Source organism: Cygnus atratus, chromosome 1 (genome assembly GCF_013377495.2).
Source record: "Cygnus atratus isolate AKBS03 ecotype Queensland, Australia chromosome 1, CAtr_DNAZoo_HiC_assembly, whole genome shotgun sequence".
Classification (NCBI taxonomy): domain Eukaryota; kingdom Metazoa; phylum Chordata; class Aves; order Anseriformes; family Anatidae; genus Cygnus; species Cygnus atratus.
In genome coordinates this window covers 46,243,593-46,256,524 of record NC_066362.1, presented here as the reverse complement: position 1 = coordinate 46,256,524, position 12,932 = coordinate 46,243,593, and the positions used below count along the sequence as shown (strand labels likewise).

Below are 12,932 nucleotides of genomic sequence, written 5' to 3'. Positions count from 1 at the left end.
TATTTTATTTGTAACTAGTTTGTGTGAAGTTAAATAGGAACAGGTTAGTTCAAAAATAATGCCTTTAAATAACAGCTCTGTAAGAAGGCTCTTCAGCAAAAAAGATGTGTATACTGCAAATGGAACTTGTAAAATTGTGTGGCATATGTTGTATATTATTTTTGGCTTGCTTCACCTAGCTAGTCAAAAGAGATATGGGTTAGGTTGTGATGTATAATTTTTAAAATCTTGTGTTTGCAAGCTCAGGTATTTCAGTGTGCTTTCAGTTGTCTGTTTAGCATTTACTTTGCAGTTTTTTTTAATATTGCTTGTTAAGTCTAATTACATTTGTCTAACATTTTTCCTATTACTCTTCTCTTTCCTCGGGAAGTGCACCAGGCTGCTTTGCACTGGTGCAACTGCAGGCTATGACAGTTGCATACATGAATATGTTCATACAGCATATGGTCTTTGAGTCAATTCAACTTGTAAAATAGTCCTAAGGTGACAAATATGCATATATGTACTGGTTATATATTGGTATGTCTGGGGAAAACTCAAATTAGAAAAGAATGACTAAGGTGAGGAGGCTTATGGTAGTGAATAGTAAGAATAGGAGAGGTTTTGCTACTTCCTGTGTTCTGAGGATGTGACTGCTGTAGTTCAGTCTAGTTACTTTGGATCCTGGTGAGGGAGGTGCTGCGGTGTTAAAGCTTCTTCCCCTGGGCTATGAAATCTCACAGCTTTGACTTGATCTGTTACTGCTTCTCTGGAATCACTGTTTAGTAGCTCTTGACATTTTTACAGCGACTGAGTATGTAAAATACATGCTTACCACAGGAGCAGATGCTACTTGTGCTAATCAGATTATCAAAGGTGTGGATGGATGCTTTGCTATCCCTTAGTATATTTGTGAAAACAGTAGGTTAACATGGAGAACAGGCTTATAAGAGCTTTGACTTCATGGGCTTCACCAAAATGGTAGATGTGTGCCAAGTTCTTGTTAAAACAAGTTCTTGTAAAACAGAAACTGGTCTAAAGTTTCTTCATTGCATGCTTCTGGGGTGTGTGTTAATGACAGAAAAAGAAATGTGTTTAGGAAAGCTTTGGTTTCCAAACTGGTATTTTCCTATTTCCCCAATGTTTGGGAAACTGCTGATTTTAAAAAGATGGATTTAACTTAAAATGGCTGTCTTGTCTATGAATCTGAGACAGGCAGACATGAAAAGGTAGCGTCTTTCAAGTCTTCATTCATTACTATTTTCACTGTGATCAGAAGTCAGATTAGATGGTTCAAATTACAGGCTATTGCAATTTTATTCCTTCACATGTAGGAAAAGAAACGAAACTGTGCATAAAATGATAGGCATTCAACAGGAACATGTTATCCGTGTATTTTCACAGGGACATGCTAGGTTCTGCCTTTTAATAGTATTTAATGGTACAGTGGTTAGAAATTGTTAGCTAAACCCAAATAACTGGTTGTTCTACAGGCTGTAACTCTTCAAGTATCAGTACTGGTTATGCACACAAATTGCCACTGTGAATATAAATATAGTCACATGTTTCATAATTGGAAGGAGCAGAGGTTTTCTACATGTTAAAAATCAGACAAGTTTGCAAGAATTGGAGACCTTTATATGTAACTCCAAGATAACAGCCCAAGTCTCAGCTAATAACCTCCAAACATGACTAATTAAAAATAAGTGTTAGTGTTTGGCTTTCAGATAAAAGATATTGCCATCAAGTTAGATGCAAGTGAGTAGAGTAGAACAAGTAATGGCAAAAAGAACAATTCTGGCCTGTTGTCCTTGCTGTTAGTGGCAATGAAGGGAACTGTACTTCAGGTTCTCAACTGCTTGCTAAATGAAGCTATTTAAAGTATGCAAGTTTCAGCTGACCTTTTCCTACTCAGCAGCTGGAGTCTAGTTTAGTCAAGGGGGAGTTAGCCAACCCAGACTTCTGTGACAGTGCTGTTATGCTTGTCGTCTTTGACAGTCTGCCTGGATTAACGTTATTGTGAAATAAGTGGAGCTAAGTTGTAAGGTTAGCATAGCGGGTGGTCATGCTGCTGGAAGTTCCAAAGGGATATTTCTTCTGTGTAGTGGTACAGGTGTGCTACTAGTTGTGTAACTGCTTTGAGCCCTTTATTATTTTATTATTAGTGAGGCTGTGTCTGGTGCTTTGTTGTCTTGTGGGCTTAGATTAAGGAGCACTATAATGGAATAGCTGCCTTGAAGTTAGAGAAACCTTGGAGTTTTTACCTCATCAGTAAATAGAGAGGTGATCTGTGTTGTTGTAGTTTTGTAGCATGTGAAGAAGAATATTAGAAAAGGCATAGTTAAGGTAGCTAAGCTAAAGCAGGGCTGCTGTGTTAAATGTTCTGCCTTCAAACTGAGTAACTGCCCCTCTTGTAAGTGGCTGCAGTAACCGAAGTCCGGGCTGTATCTGGGTGCCTGCTGTGCTCGTCCTACAAGGGTGAAACGAGCCGGGGAGGCCGCAGCCCGTGGGGGCGGTGGCTGGGCCTCCTCGCCGGGCTTGGCCTTACCCAGGGCCGTGGGGGCGAGCCCGTTATTAAGAATAGGGCCTGTGGAGATGGAAAGGGCGTTCAGACGGGGCCAGGGCCGCCTCTGGTTACTGTCACCGTGAGCTGACCGCGGGACATGGATGGCCGAAGCCGGTTGAGGGCCGGCCTGCGCGTGTACAGGGCGGGGGGAGCCACGGCCACGGGGCCAGCACCCAGCACGGCTGCGGCAGCACCGGGAGCGCTGCCAGGGCCGTGCCAGGCCGAGGGGTCCCGCTCCCGCGCTGAGGCCCCCGCCGCCCCCTCCCCCACCGCAGGAAGGGCGTCGGCGCGGGCCGCGCGCGCGCGCGGCGGTGCCGGTTCTCGGTGCGCCTCCGCCAATCGCCTGGCGGCTTCTTGGGCCCTGGCTCCTCCCCGCGGCGTCGGAGAAGGACAAAGTCACCGCGCCGGGCCCGCGGTCAGCCTCTGCGCCCTGCCGCCGGCCGAGCAGCGGGCCGCGCGCCGCCGCCATCTTAGGAGGTGAGTCGGGTTGAGGGGGGGTGGCGCGAGGGGGCGAACCGCCCGGCCGGGCCCGCCGCTCGCCACGGCCGCCTCACGCGTGCCGGGCCCGGCCCTCGCCGCCCCGCTGTGCTCTTGTCGCCCGCCGCAGGTCGCCATGTTCTCGTCCATCGCGCCGCTCGCCCGGCTCAACCCGTTTTACGCGCCGCACTTCCAGCTGGTGCAGGACGGCGTGAGGAAGCGCCCGGAGCCCGCCGAGGCGCCCAGCACGCGGCGGAGCTTGGCGGCCGCGTCCGCTGCTGAAGGTGAGAGTGGCGGGGGGGGACGGGGGGGTGGCGGCGGAGCGGGGCCCGGTGCCCGCGCCCGTTAGGGCGGCGGAGAGGGCGCAGCGGCCCCCGGGGTGGGGAGGAGCCGGCGCTGGGCCTACGCGCGGCCGCTTGGAGGACGAGGAAGGGCACGGGCGGGGGAGGCGCTGGCAGCCTGCGGCACTCCCCGGGCGGCGTGTGCTGGGTGGCACCAAGGGCCCGCCGTTACCGGCAGAGGACACGGGAAGGTCCTGGGCCGGGGCGATTGCAGAGGCCCCGATGGAGGCCCCCTCGGGGGTGGGAGGTTGCTTCATCAAGCTCTGCTGGGCCTGCGGCCTCGGGGGCAGAGGCTGTAGGCCCGTGCTCCTTCCAGAGGAGAAGAGGAAGCACCATATGAATCGGTGAATCTGGATGGAGATGAAATATCCTTTTTATTTGTTGGTTTTAGTTTTTTTTTTTGAGTGTTTATTCATAGCTCTGGAAACCTGAACGTTCATATGCATTCTGTTCTGCTTTTTTTTCTCCTCGTAAGTTAAGTAGATGTAGGGCGTACTCAAGATAGCTGTTACATAAGATACAGTGATGCTTTTTAGGTTCAAGTCTAAATGCGTCCTGCATGTTTTGTTATAGCAGTCATGACTTCCAAAGGTCAGACCTTGACGATACTCCCAATAGTGAAAGTAGTTCTTAAAATTCAAATTCTTTGAAGCTGTTGATAGGAAAGCATCTGCCTGTTTTTTTATTTAAAAAAAAAAAAAAAAAAGATACTGTAAAAAGATTTCAATAAGATGCATGTTCTGAAATACTATAACTGTTTAAGTATGTTAGTGCTTATTTTTATCAAAAACTACCGTAAAATGATTTCAACGAGACGCATCTTTGGAAATACTGTAATTGTTGAAGTATGTTAGTGCTTTCATATTCAATGTAGTATGTGAAAGACAACTGGGTGTTGGATTTTTATTAAATTAAAAATGCTTCTGGCTTTCAGTAGTAATTTAGCTAAATAAAGCCCAAAATCACTCTTCAGTGTGCTAAATATATTCTGTAAGTACACGTATTTCTTGAAAGTATTATGTTAAATTTTCATTTACTTTGTAGGCAGATACTGATTACCTTTGACTCTTTCTTAGTCTTTGCTAGTCTTTCCTGGTATTTTTTTTGTTTCACATGTCACGTAGTTCTCTTGGCCTTTGTGTTCGGAGAATAACCACGTTGCAGAAGATATCTGAGCTTATGCAAGGTCACACAAAGTCAGTACAAAGCACAAGACCTTTTGAGTTCAGCTTGGGGCATCAACCATAACGCAGCTCAAGAGGCAGAGTGTTTTATGATCAGCTCTTGGAATTTGTCCTTGTTAATGCTTCAAATCTGAAGCAAAGATGACAGCTACATCACAACAAGGACTATGACTATTTTACGTAACAGAGTAGACGTGTTTTTGCACTGTATATTTGAGTAGCTTCAGGGCATTTATCTTACGTGGGCATCTAGGTATGTTAGAATGGCGTTCTTGACTACTGAAATAGAAAGTCAGGTATCTACTATGGCTTTCTTTTCCTAATACTGCTATACAACTGCAGGCATAGGTACACGTAAAGAGCATACGGCACATTGATAATGGCTTGCTTGTCTTAAGTACTGTTTCTGAATGTCTGGCTGACAGATCAGTCTGAGTACCATTTTAATAAAGTAGATATTTAAAGCTCTAAATTTCTATGGCTTTTACAAAGGTTGGGGAGTAACAGTAAACTGATGTGTAAAAGGGAGCGTGAAAAAGCAGTTCAGGTATCTTGGCAGCATAGTAAGTACTACAGTACTGCCATGCCACAGGCCAAAGATACAGCTGGACAGGGCTGCCCAGTAATTCAGACCTGGAGTCTGCTCTGAATGCATCTGCATAGAAAACGTCGCCTGTGTATGTTTAACTAATCATTCTGATGAGTTTTAAACAGAATATTACTACTGTCTGAAAAGCTGCTAGCTTAACCATGCTGGGTATATGCAAGTCCAGGAGTAGCATGTGTATAGTAATGAGCAGTAAGTTTAAAAAATTCTCACAGGTTAAAGAGCAAATGTCACTTTTATTGTCTTCGTGATTAATTTTGAAGAGTATGGTGAGAAATAGTGTGATTAAAAATCTGGAACGCTTTGTGGAAGCTTTTCTATAATAGGGAAGCTATAAGTTGAATAAGTCAGCTAGTGTTAGTGGGTGATCTCTTGATGCTTTTAAATATAATTGGAAATTTTTGTTCATGTTCACAAAGGAATTTATTTCAAAAGGAAAAAAAACACGGCAGAGAAACTCTGAATTCAATGATAGATGGTGTCGCGATTTTCATTAGTGCTTCTCTAGATATGTTTCTTCCTAAGTTGGTGTAACACTTAATGCCTGTTCTATTACAGTGGCGTATATAGCACTAATAGCAAAGGAACCTAAATTATCCATTTCCACTCTTGGGGAATATTTTCTAGTAGTGTTTTGTTTTCTATATCCTTATTCTGTATTATAGGTTTGTTTATTTATATACAATATTTGTTACAGAAGCAGAAATATGCTGCTACCTTATGCTTATTTTTGCTGCTAATAGTATATTCAGTGTTTTCTGGTTGTGTGTAATCATAATAGTTCTTATCCTGTATAGCTTCTTAAAAAAATGAAAGAGAAACTGATTCTTGTTTTTTTAACTGCAGTAACTTTGCTCCATTAGAATTCATGTATCAAAAAAAAAAAAAACAACTTTTAAAAGTGGATGATTTTATACCCAGTGCTGTGTGGAGCAGTGCAAGTTAAATATCCCTTGACTGAACATGATTCAAAAGCTTCTTTAATGAGCCTTATTAATTAACATTAAATGTGATGATTAAGTCCTAAGAAAAATCTAGAGTTTCATTAAACAGAAGATGTGTAAATCTCAGTTTCTGCATTTGAAAGAAAAATGTATCTGCATGAAGAATCTGAAAGTTACCTGTATAAAGAAAAAATTCAACCTTAATCTGATCTCTGTGGTCTTCGCAATCAATGTTAGTGTGAGATTTTAACTATAGTATTTCCTTAAGAACTAAGGAAAGTGCTTAAAGAAAAGAGCAGCTTTCTTTCCAGGATACTAGAGGAACGCTTCCCTTGCTTATTTCCTTGATATAAGAGAATGTTTGATATTGCAGTTTTGAGTCATAATTACTACTACTAGTTTATGGGATTAATTTATATAAGTGTACTGTATGCTAAAACTCTTTCACTGCTTTTTTTTAAAGGCATAAACATAAGTTGGAAGGCCTAGAATCAGATTTTGACGGTCTAAAATGTGTTAATTTAAAACAAGGGAATTATTTTTAATGCTATAGTTACGCAGTATAGCTTGGGAGGTTGTTTCAGTTTAATAATTTTGAGAAGACAGCACTCAATCTTGTTTCTTTTCTGATCTTCATTACCATGTCTGGTTGATCATACATTTGTAATTTTTTCTAATTAAATAGAATACAGCTGTGCATATGGCTCAGGCAGATTCTTTATGCTTTGTGGCCTTGGTGGGATTATTAGCTGTGGAACAACACATACAGCACTGGTTCCTCTAGACCTGGTTAAATGCAGAATACAGGTTTGTTCTGCATGTCAGTATGTGGTGAAGCTGATAAAGCATGTTTAGTGTGGTATAATTAATCTACTAATGAAATGGAGCCTTAAACTATCACGTGGACATCATTGTCCAACAGAGCATGGAGTTTATGTAAAAGCATGGTGTGTCTTTATTTTTTGCTGCAGAATACAGTTGTGAATATGGCTCGCTCAAGTTTTATGCTCTCTGTGGCTTTGGTGGGGTCCTAAGTTGTGGCCTGACACACACTGCTGTCGTACCTCTGGATTTAGTGAAATGTCGTATGCAGGTTTGTATTAACTTACACGTTTCTTAAACTTTTTCTGTACATAGCCAGCATATTAAGAGTTTACAGTAGGTTATACAACCTTTTCTGGTCAACACACAGCAAATAAATTGAGCATAAGTTCTCACGTCTACTGCTGTGCAGCTTAACAAAATACCACTTCCAAGGGAAGATGAGGCATTTAGGCTAACCTGGGTAAGTTATTTTTGACTGTATTTAAGATAGGTTCAGCTTACTATATTTGCTTAAAAAAACAAACAGACAAAAAACAAACAGCACCCATTACGATGTTATTCCTTGCTGGCTGGTAGGCTACCTAGCACAATTAATGTGTGTCTGAAGTAAGGAAAAAGTATCAGTGTTTTGAAGACTTAATAGTTTTTTTTAGCTTGGAGTAACATGCGTGTATAATTTTAGCAATTAACATCTTGGATATTACTGCATGAATTATGGCTTGGCTAGTTTCCTTGAAGTGATAGAAGTGTTTCTTCATTAAACTGTAAGTAGTGAAGTCTCATTACAATTAATCATGATACCAGATTCAACACTAAAATCATCTACTGAACAGCTGTGGCTAAAAACACCACGGTGTTTATTCAAGCCAGTCTGTGCCTCAAGAATGAAGCAAATTAAAGCACACCTCCAAATCTCTGAAAATGTAAAGTTAATGGCTTCCCTGTTGCATAGGCTGACACCAATTCTAAAAGTGGCAATTTTGTAATGACAGAATGCCTGAAAATGAGGATGAAATGAAGAGGACACTACTTTCTGGTCAGAACTACTAGTCACACTAGGAGAATTGCATGTGATACTCTTTAAAACTGTTCTAGAAGGTCTTAGCACTTTACAGGGAAAGGGTTTTTTGCATGCTTGAGAACACTTGAAATTCTGGTCTCAAAGTAGTCATTTTGTAACTCATTGGACAAACAGGGTGCATCCGGAGTGGGCAACACACTTCTACAAAATGCTTTCTACAAAATTTGGATTGAGGCTTAACTAACTGTGTTGAGAATCTCTATTTCTACCAGTAGGGAAAAGCTGTAGTTGCATGTGTGTGTTATTTCTGAAAGTGTAGCTGAAGTGCACTCATTTATGGACAAAGTGTGTCTTCAAAATCCAAGATAGGTACCTTGACTACACAGACAAGGATGGGTTTCAGGGGAAGGAAGACATTGATCGTGGGTAAAGAGGATGTAGCATCTCAAGCAGTTCTTAATCTGATTGTGTATTGGGTTAATGGACAGAACGCCTGAGAGCCCTACAATGTTGCATATATCACTGGGAGCAAAGCCTCATACGTCCTAGGCTTCAGTTGCTTGACAGGTGTGTGTTACTTGGGCTACAGTTCTGGACATCTGTGGTGAGGGTGGTGATGCATCCCCTTCCTTCTCTAGCACGTAGAGAAAAGTGCAGTGAGAAACGTTCCATGTGGCTTGCAGTGTGTCCTTGTAAAAACCTGTCAACATTTATCTTTTTACAGGTCCGGTAGGAGATCATGTTACCAATTCTTCCTTGATTCTCCAGGAAGAAAGCTGTTTCCTATCCTCTCATATCTTTTTAAGAGGAGGTGGTCTCCTATGTCCATTATGTTCTATGGATCATTAAACATGGTTCTGACATGAGACAGTCTCATTTTACAGTACCCAATTAAATATTCTGAATTTCAGTGTTCTGAAATTGAGTCTTTTAAACTTGAAATGTTTAAGTGAATTCATTCTCAAGTAGGTTGTTGCCAGACTGTGAGACAAAGAACTAGAGGTTGCAGTTTTGCATGCATGTCCCATAGTTTTTCATGAAAGCTTTGGTTGGCTTCTAATTTGATACTTTTCATCCTCCTAAGGAAATGTTGGCTGATATCAAGTATGAAAGGCAAGAGGACATGACTTTAAAATTTGTCAGAATGACCCACTTCAGAATTTCTGTTGTTTGCTTTCAGATGAAACAAAAATATTCAGGTTGACTTTTTTTTTTATAAGATCTGATACTCAGAGTATCAGATGACCTTTAGAGGTCCATTCCGACCTCAACCAAAGTTTTTGTGTGCAGAAAATATTTTCAATGTAGTGTTTACAGTAAAGTCAAAGCACAAGTGCAGAAGTTCTTGAGTGTTCTTCGATTTGCTTCTCTCTACCTATCTTAGTCTGACTGTCTTGAGGGATCAAACTAATAATGGACAAGTAACCTTTTTTCCTTAAAAATCAGGTGATTCTTAAGACTTGGTACCATGGCATAGGTGCAGCACCTTGTTCATAAGTAGGTGTGACATGTAGGGTTGAATAGATTGCTGACAGAAGCTGTCAAATTTTTTAAAGAATCAAATCTAAGTGTAATTGTACAAAAATAGTACTGTCAGTGTTAGAATAGTGACTTCAGTAAATCTTTCTTATGTAGAAGGGCTACAGAGAATAAACGTAAAGCACAATTCAGGCTGCTTGATTCCTGACTGCTGAGGAATATACTGACTGTTGAAATAAGTTAGGGTTTGAGACTAGCAAGCAACCTACTGCATTTACATTAGTGTAACCTTGTGGTTGTGATGATATACAGGGAACCATAGGAATCCACCTGTGTGAGGAATTTAAGAGTTTCCTATTTCAAATGGGGGTGTGAGAAGGGAAATGATAAGCTATGTTGTGTAATTAACTGTCTATTCTGTTTAGGTTGATCCACAAAAATACAAGAGCATCTTCAATGGATTTTCAGTGACGGTCAAAGAAGATGGAGTTCGTGGCTTGGCTAAGGGATGGGCTCCAACCTTTATTGGATATTCGATGCAGGGGCTTTGTAAATTTGGTTTCTATGAAGTTTTCAAAATCCTATATGGCAACATGCTTGGAGAGGTAAGCCTTAAGTGTTTGGTGTGAGACTGTACATCAGCAACAGTATTTCTAACACAGAGGAATCACAAAAGGATGATTGATTAATGAAAACGTGTTCAAATTCTCTTCAGGAAAATGCATATTTGTGGCGTACTTCACTATATCTAGCTGCATCTGCCAGTGCAGAGTTTTTTGCTGACATTGCTCTGGCTCCAATGGAAGCTGCTAAAGTTCGCATCCAGACACAGCCTGGATACGCTAACACTCTGCGGCAAGCTGTACCTAAAATGTTTGGAGAAGAAGGCATCTGGGCGTAAGTCTCTTAATTTCGATTCAGGTTCTTGATTTAGAATATTTTTCCTAATGAAGGGCTGTTGCTAAAACTAATATTGGCTTTAGCTTATAATACTTTTTGTCTTTATAGTTCAAGATAACATAATTAACATCAAAGAATCTGTGCTGAGATGTCTGTTAGTTCCACATGCTCCTTAGATCCATCTTTGTGAGTATCTTTGTGCTGAGTTCTGCTGGATAACTTCAGTTTCCAGCAGTTCCAGTCAGAGATACTCAGCAACTTTTTTGGTTGTACAGTCAAAGATGCTTGAGTCATTGGCATGTGAGAGTAATATAACTGCATGTTAGCCTTCTGTTCTGATAAAAGTGGCTGTAATATGCAAGTCATTTATCACTATCAGGACTTGGCTGGTATGCAGACATGAGCCTTGCTGCACTTATAGTAGCAGTACTGCATTAGTGCAGTGCATTGTAATCTGAGAAGTGATAACTGTTCTTGGAAATGAATAAAACAAGGATGTTCCTGTTCCATAGGTATTGTGACAATCTGGCCTCACGGTGTCAGTTTTTAGAAGTTGTTTTGCAGATAACAGCAATAAGCTAACAATTTTTTTTAGGCTGCAAATATACCTTAAATGCTAGAGAAAATGAAACTGAGTTTCTCTTCTCTGGTTAAGTTTCTATAAAGGTGTCGCTCCACTATGGATGAGACAGATTCCATACACAATGATGAAATTTGCCTGCTTTGAACGTACTGTTGAAGCTCTCTACAAGTATGTTGTTCCCAAGCCACGAAGTGAATGTTCAAAAGGAGAACAGCTGGTAGTCACATTTATTGCAGGCTATATTGGTAAGCAGTCTTTAAGTCCTGCACTTTGTTAATGGAGTACAGTAACTCTGGAAGCCTAACCCTTTTCAGAATATCAAATAGGTGGAATCAGAATGGGAGGATTTACATGTAGCGTTAAAATGTGAAGTTGAAAAACCTTGATTCAATTTGTGAGTGGAATGAGTGGTTCAATGGGTCTGTAGTAGGATGGTGCTCTTGATTGTTCCTACATTAATGTCAAGTTTAGAAACAACAGCTGATTCAAGCAGGAAAACTTGAGTCTTTGCTGTGTTGGGAAAGGTCCGGGAAGATTGAAAGAAGGGGGGAGAAATCAGGGCGGAAAGGGGACTTTTAACTTCCAGAGACTCAGAATGAGTTTTACTTTGGCAGAAGGTTTAGCTGCATGATTGGGGCTGAGGTGTTTTCTGGTAGTCACATAACACTAATAAGAATGGACCTTTTAGGATACCAGGAGGTTTGGCGTAACTCCTGTGCAGTTTATTATTGGTCTAGGGAAGGTGTGGTTTCAGTTGGTTGTGCTTCGTGTACATTGTAATGGTACAGTTAAAATACCACAGAACTAATGTCAAACTGTTTTTTCAGCTGGTGTGTTCTGTGCAATTGTTTCTCATCCTGCTGACTCTGTGGTGTCTGTGTTGAACAAGGAAAAGGGCAGTTCTGCCTCACAGGTTCTTATGAGGCTTGGATTCAAAGGTAAATCCTTACCTTCATGCATTTCGTATTGTTTGTGGTCTCTTGTGTTCTCAAGAGCTTTCTTATTCCCTGGCTTCTTATGCTCATGGCTTTTATTTTGTTCTACAGGTGTATGGAAAGGCCTGTTTGCCCGTATCATCATGATCGGTACCCTGACTGCACTACAGTGGTTCATCTATGATTCTGTGAAGGTTTATTTCAGACTTCCTCGTCCACCTCCACCTGAAATGCCAGAATCTCTGAAGAAGAAGCTTGGTTTAACTCAGTAGACAACTCATGGACTGACTTTGCTGGCTGTCCCAGTGATGAGTTTCATGAAACTTTTATATATTTGACTATGTAGAAAACAAACTCTATATGATATCATTATTGGCTGTGCCCTCATGCCATGTGAGGGTTTAAATTCTACCACTGTCATTGCCTGAAATAAATGAGAAACGGAGTGCTTAGTGTCTGTTTACTACTGCATATGTAAGCTTCATTTCACAGCAGCAAATGCCTCAAATACTTCCCAAGTAAAATAAATAGGCTTTGCTACACTTCAGGAATTAGAGAATTATGAAATAACTGCAACAAAGTAGGCTTTTGCTGTTCCCAGAGAAGTCCCAAGAATCTCTCCATGTAGTAATTCAGAAACTAACAGCAGTTCTGTGCTATTTTTTTGATTCCTCTTTCACTTGCCTCTACTGGCTGTTACTATACAGTAGCTGGACTCTGAAATGAATGAGATGAGACTGCAGTCTGGTAGGGCATTTGCATTCTCCATACAGTTGAGGGGAGCCTTACACATAAAACTATTTCTGCACTGAAGTGATCATCCCAACATAACTTATGCTTACTTGACTAATTTCTGCTTCTCTTGCCTTTGAACTGTATCCAAAGATCTTAGTCCTTCTGCTTGTAGTGTGGAATTAAATGGTAGCTGCTACTTTAACAACAGTAAAGCTGATGTTAATGAAGATTCTCAAAGATATCCAACCACTAAAAGTTTACTACAGCTTTATAGTAAAATAAAAAGTGATTGCCTCTTACTGTAGAGATTCAACTTGCCAGCTTTTCCTTAAGCGTGGAACTTCTGTAACTTGATT

The 12,932-nt window shown here is 41.2% G+C and overlaps 1 protein-coding gene and 1 non-coding gene across 2 annotated transcripts; both read left to right on the top strand.

Annotated features, from left to right (window-relative positions):
• The first annotated feature begins 2,833 nt into the window (after positions 1–2,833).
• Positions 2,834–12,287, top strand: SLC25A3 (solute carrier family 25 member 3). The gene is made up of 8 exons (XM_035551784.2): positions 2,834–3,022; positions 3,153–3,306; positions 7,070–7,191; positions 9,849–10,028; positions 10,139–10,320; positions 10,979–11,151; positions 11,734–11,844; positions 11,953–12,287. Exons 2-8 carry the CDS (start codon positions 3,159–3,161, stop codon positions 12,111–12,113), a joined length of 1,077 nt encoding a protein of 358 aa, XP_035407677.1. The 5' UTR covers positions 2,834–3,022; positions 3,153–3,158; the 3' UTR covers positions 12,114–12,287.
• LOC118250711 (small nucleolar RNA SNORA53) lies at positions 10,486–10,725 on the top strand. Its single transcript, XR_004779516.1, has one exon. It is a non-coding gene; the product is annotated as a small nucleolar RNA SNORA53 (small nucleolar RNA).
• Positions 12,288–12,932: the final 645 nt, after the last annotated feature.

Coding starts and splice junctions, on each gene's coding strand:
- SLC25A3 (XM_035551784.2), top strand. CDS start 3,159: ATGTTCTCGTCCATCGCGCCGCTCGCCCGGCTCAACCCGTTTTACGCG. Junction 3,307..7,069: donor GGCCGCGTCCGCTGCTGAAG/GTGAGAGTGGCG, acceptor TTTTTGCTGCAG/AATACAGTTGTGAATATGGC. Junction 10,029..10,138: donor ATGGCAACATGCTTGGAGAG/GTAAGCCTTAAG, acceptor AATTCTCTTCAG/GAAAATGCATATTTGTGGCG.